The sequence below is a fragment of the Tyto alba genome, unplaced genomic scaffold (assembly GCF_018691265.1).
Source record: "Tyto alba isolate M040663 unplaced genomic scaffold, T.alba_DEE_v4.0 Super-Scaffold_100000100052, whole genome shotgun sequence".
NCBI classification, from domain to species: domain Eukaryota; kingdom Metazoa; phylum Chordata; class Aves; order Strigiformes; family Tytonidae; genus Tyto; species Tyto alba.
In genome coordinates this window covers 730,002-735,632 of record NW_024881264.1, presented here as the reverse complement: position 1 = coordinate 735,632, position 5,631 = coordinate 730,002, and the positions used below count along the sequence as shown (strand labels likewise).

The 5,631-nt window shown below is 40.1% G+C and overlaps 1 protein-coding gene across 1 annotated transcript; it reads right to left on the bottom strand.

Moving 5' to 3' along the window:
* Positions 1–2,736: 2,736 nt before the first annotated feature.
* On the bottom strand, positions 2,737–5,589 carry LOC122154326 (DNA helicase MCM8-like). Its single transcript, XM_042801947.1, has 3 exons — positions 5,461–5,589; positions 4,758–4,947; positions 2,737–3,440 (listed from the first exon to the last, which is right to left on the bottom strand). The coding sequence occupies exons 1-3, from the start codon at positions 5,469–5,471 to the stop codon at positions 3,348–3,350; spliced, it is 294 nt and encodes a 97-aa protein (XP_042657881.1). The 5' UTR covers positions 5,472–5,589; the 3' UTR covers positions 2,737–3,347.
* Between the last annotated feature and the right edge of the window lie 42 nt (positions 5,590–5,631).

The window sequence follows — 5,631 nt, the reverse complement described above, 5'->3', positions numbered from 1 at the left end:
ATTTACTTACTTGCTGTATAAGGAAACAAAAACAAAAAAACAAACAAACAAACAAAAAAACTGTCAGGGAAAAGCTGGAGTTTACCAAGCATTAACTGACAGACATGTTACAGAGTGGCTTTTGGTAACAGATTATGAGCATTTTGGAGTCAATTAGGCATTGCTAGAAAATCAACCTAATTGGGTAATACCTTGTCTCGAGTGTATGTATGGATGTCATGAAGCGTGGGTTTTGTGTGAATGTGAAATGTGTTACCGGATGTGGTATTTCTTGCAGATGGAGAAAATTGTCTTATAACTGTATAGGGAAGGGGCATGAACTGTAACCTTGATTTACGGGGAAAAAGAGGTTAGTCCCCAGAATTTGTGATGTCCCTGAGAGTTGATGGGAGGACACTATCGGAAAGTGCCAAAATTTTGCTTTGCTTAGAAACAAAGGAAGTGGCTACAAAGGAGCTGCACTTGAATTGACTAACTCTTAACACACGGATTTGTTAAACAGTAGAGGGCAAGACCGGGTTAACCTCTGTGCTCGCCACCAAGAAGACCTTTTTCTCAGCTGTGGGCTGCAACCCCATAGGCATGAGAGGTGGGAGTATATGTTATACCGGACCTCTGCTAATCATCCTGGTATGGTTTGCTTTAATAGTGGCAAATTTGTGCAGCAAGTGCTTTACTGTTATGTCCAACATGAGAGTGGCTTTGCTTTCCCAAAGACAGAAGGGTGGATGGAGATATTTTAGTAGGAAGAAGAGAATCCAAGTAAAAGATGTGACAGAAGTAAAACAGCCAGTACCAAAACCGCCGAAAAGACCTATAACAGAATTTTCAACATGGTTAACCAAAGGAGATGGTGGTTTACATAAGCAGATACAACTACATGGGTACTTGAAAGAGGAACATTTACAAGGGCAAAAGATATGTAGTAAAAAAGGCAAACAAAGTGAGGGCTACCAACATCGAGGCTGCACAATAAATTGCTGCCCATGCATAAGCACGCTCCATTGTTTTCGCGGTATCGGAGGTACAAGAGTGAGAGCGGGAGTGGCGAACCTGCCTGGTCTGTAGGGATCAGGAGTCAGGGTCCACATACACAGCAGGAAGATGGATTTCCACGCCCCCAGTCCAAAGCGCATGTGTTGTTGGAGGGTCTCGAAAGTTCGGCTATACCCGGATGGCAAAAACAACTGCCAGGCCCGCCCAGATCTAGGCAGCACAGGCATTCTGGGTGGAAGAGAAACTTCCGCTCATTGCGCACTTGGACCTTCCTCGGTCAAGCCGCTAGCCTGGGGCTGGACTATCCCACTAATCTTACTGATCCCGCTGGATTGCAATCTTGGGAAGATGGGAGTAGGGGACGATCCCGTGTGCGCCGCCCTGCTGTTGGGATTTTTCATTATATTGGTGGTGACTGTCGTTGCCATCGCGGTATGCGAGGGAATGTCTCGTGGCTGGTGTCGGAGATCACCTCCTCCCCCCAATCCTCCAAGATCACGAAGACAACTAAGACGCCCTCGAAACCTTGATGAGGTGATGGAAACAGACTTATAGTTCAAAGAAGAAAATGTTATTGATCAGAGGAGTTACCGCGCGGCGCGTGACTGTTGTTCTTGGACTCTTTCTGTCTTTCTATCGCTACCGCCCCGTGAGTAAGGGTAACAAGACATCGAAGGACAACATCCAAAGGACAGTGCTGATATCTTTGGTTCTTACTTTTTCTCTTTCTGATTGTGTCGCGTGGGACTTTGCTGGATTGTTATACAGTTAATTATTTCAGGTTCTTGTTTGCTAATAAATTGTTGATTATTGTTTACAGAGTGTCTGATAGTACGGTTGACTGTGCAGTTCGGCACACAGCTCGAATTTGCTTAACGCCAACAGGTGAAACAGTAGTAGCAAATTGCATGTTGGTCACAACTTGTTGGATTAACTGAACAAAGCAAGGAATAAATAACACACGGCAAAAACATTAAGGCGACAACTGCACATAGCAGATAGAATAAGAGCTGTTTTACCTATGGTGCTCTGAAAACACCCTCAATGTTAGACTCAGAATGGTGGGATGATCTATTAGGAGCTTCCTGGTGGAAAAGATTGTTGTGAATGCGTTATGCCACGTGAAAACTATGATTGTAATTGTAAGGTATTATCTTGAGAGTGTTATGATAAATGTTGGAATTGTGGAAAAAGGTTTGTTTGCAGTGACGAAAATGAAAGTAGCATCTAATAAACAATAATAGGATAAAAGAAAAAGGGGGGATTGTAAGAAACTATGAACTAAGGGTATTGTTTATTGAAATTTATGTTAAGCTCAATGTAAAGGTTAGGCGGCAAAAGACAAAAAAACTGCTTATGCAAATAGCTGCCAGACACCGCTTGTGAGAGACAAGATAACCTGTGAGACAAGATGACCGCGTGAGATAAGATAACCGCAATTGCTTACACAAACCAGATACTTGTGCAAGCAGAAGGGGTACTGATCAAAGACAACCACGGATGTAAAAATGTATAAAAAGGAACTGTTTGAACTGATCAGTACGGCAGTTGGCGGAGCGCAGACTCCCCTGCCGTCCAGCGCTGTCTTTGCTCATATTCTACTTGCTATAATTAATAAAATTATAATTGGATTATGATCCATTGTGGTCTCAATTTATAACACATTGTGTATCTTGTAATGGCCATCAACACCCACACCCCTGTTCACTGTTACGGAGTAACACTCCTGAACAAATCACAGATTTCTCATACATAACGTTTAATGAAAGACATACATAAAATCTCATTCCTGTTTTACAAATTAAATATTGTAATGAGGATGTTTTCTTAAATCAGACTTGCATTTCAAATAAAATCTCAGCTTCAAAGACCAATAAACACAGAGATACAAGGCAGAAAATGGAGTCAGTTCCAGTAAAGCAACACTTCTTAACAGCTGTAAAACTGTGTTGTCTCAACCTGAAGGGTCCCAACATTTTGGAAACACATTTGTACTTTAAATTCCTCTCAAGAACTACAGTGCTAAAAATACAACTTGCATCACCTTATCACAAAAAGATTCCCGGTTTTAAATTTGTGGGTCCAATGTCTCTTTTAGAAGTAAAAATCTGTTGTGGCACTGCGATAATGTCAATATAAAATGTATTTTCCACTCCTCAAGGAGGACAAAGTACATGCTGGTCTTACAGAGTCCCCTTTGAGCTAGCAGACCTGTAGGGTGAATCGAGCAGCAATACCATGTGCCGGTTTATCCTACAGCGGCTTTAAGCAAGCCCGCGGGCGCTCAGCATCCTGCAGGTCCATCAGATGTAACAGTTATGTCTCAAGAAAGTTGATTGCAGTGGCTCTTTTCACATCGTCTGAAGCTGATAAACTCTTGAACCTTTTTTCAAGAGGTAACCCTGGTCATTTAGGGATCCAATAAAGCTCTCAAAATCGGATACCTGGGAAAAGACAAGACAACAATAAGCATCAAATTGGAAAAATTACATTTTATCTGATGCAAAGCAACATATTTCAAAGTTCTGACGTGTTTAAAGTGAGCTAAGAATAGGTTATCGTTTCCTTAGCAAACTGCTGACCTACTAGGAGGTGGCATGCAGTCAGTTGCACCCTTTTGTGCTTTACTTACACACTGTTTATGCTGTGGTGTTACACAGAACAAGCGTTCTCCACGTCATGACATCCAGACAGTATGCAGAATTACATATGTATAAATCTAAGGTCTGAAACACAGGTATCTACCAAAGAAAAGTCTGATTTCTACAACTCTCAATGATTTCCAAGTATTTGTTACAGGTATAGAACTTGGAATGGGCGAAAAATATTGTATATAGAAAGAGAAAACTAGAATTGATCAAATTAGCTATAGGTCAGTAGCTGCTGAATGAATGATTGATCTTGTAAGAAGAGAGCTGGCAGTAACATGTTCTGTCAGACAGGACTCACACCAAATCCAGTCTTATGTACAGGCAACATCTGAACAAGTTAGGAAACTAAAGCCATCTTTCCCCAGCTGGCCAAAGTAAGCTAACAGAAAGCAGAGCATTACTACCCTTAAGTTCCAAAAAGAGAAATTCATTATCACTACTTTTCACTCATTACACTGGAAATCCAGTCTTGTTTTAAATTGCCATTTAAATTTTTTCATCATGAAGCAAAAAGTAGAATTAACTACTGATATTTTTATTTGGCTGAAGTCCCCCCACAAGTACAGAATGCAAATCAATTACAAGATAACACACATTTGTGGCCGTCTGTCCTACATGATGTTCCTATCAGGTTAGAGTATTAGGATGCTTGAAGCAGGAATGAGAACCCTAAAGGCATATTTGGGCCAAAGAAAGCCAAGCAGAAACATCACTGCGCTGCCAAAATAGAACAAAATAGACAGTGTAACAGTCTAAATGTGGGAATTAAAATAGGTGTGTCCCCCAGGAAGCCAGAGGAAGCAAATTTTACTGAAACCAAAATTGCCTTTCATGAAACAAAGCAGAATTCTTTTTCAGCACCAGCTTCAGAAATAGAACCAACCCTTACTAGTGCAAGGAGTTGCTACTGTCAAACAGCTAGTAAGATTCATAAAGCTTACAAACAAAAGCTCTACGGGAAGAGTGTTCAGCCTAAAATCAGCAAAAGCTGCTTATTTCTGTTCAGCATAAAGGCACAACATGTGCCTTTCCCAGTTTCCATTTTGCAATAAATAATTTTGATTGGTCTTGCAGTTCGTTGTTGAAGAAATGCTTGATTTCCAAACTTACTCGTAGTTGTAGCTCCTTTGCAATTTGTCGAAGCTGTTGCAAGTCAAAGAGATTGTTGTAAGTTCTCTCTGCGATACTGTTAAGGGCAGAAACAAATCTTTTTGCTTGTGACCGATTGCTCATCCCAGACCCATGCTGTGAACGTTCAAAGTCCAGTTTTCCAAACTCATCAGAGTAGGTTCCCAGCATGCTAAATATATATAAAAAAAGACCAAGAGGAGGTAAAAGTAAGTACATGAATTTGCTTCCTGAAACATAACTGCTTGAGAAAGCTTTCAGAAGCCACATAGCGATTTTCATACTAGGGAATGGCTTCCTATCTAAGGAATTTAGACTAAGCATCTATCCAAATTACTTGAATTGTTCAACTGTACCAGAGAGTAATCACATAACAACAACAAAAAAAAAAACAACAAAAAAAACCACAAACAACAAACCCCCCAAACTTTTGGTAGCACTTTGTGTCTAAGTTACTGTGCAGATACACATAACTGCTATGATGATACAACTCAAAGGCCTAAGCCAAAGTATTCAACTTAGGGCTACTGTCAGTTTTTAAAGAGGTAACGAATCTGAATATTAGTATCATGAGCCTAAACTCAGTAATGCAATTTCTTCAATGTGTTTGCATATCTGTAATTAAAAAAAATAGTTTTGAATTAATAGCACTATGATGCTTTATTTTTAAAGCAGTGTGTATTACCTATATTTCATTATTTCTATTACATCCTCAGCATCTTCCTTGGTAGATTTCTCCCTTAATTCCAGCCTTGATCTTGCCTTAAAACAAAACAAAACATCCCACAAAGGTATATTTAAGATACATTATAGCCAATGTGAAAAAAATCTACAGTCGCTCTCAACGCACAAATTA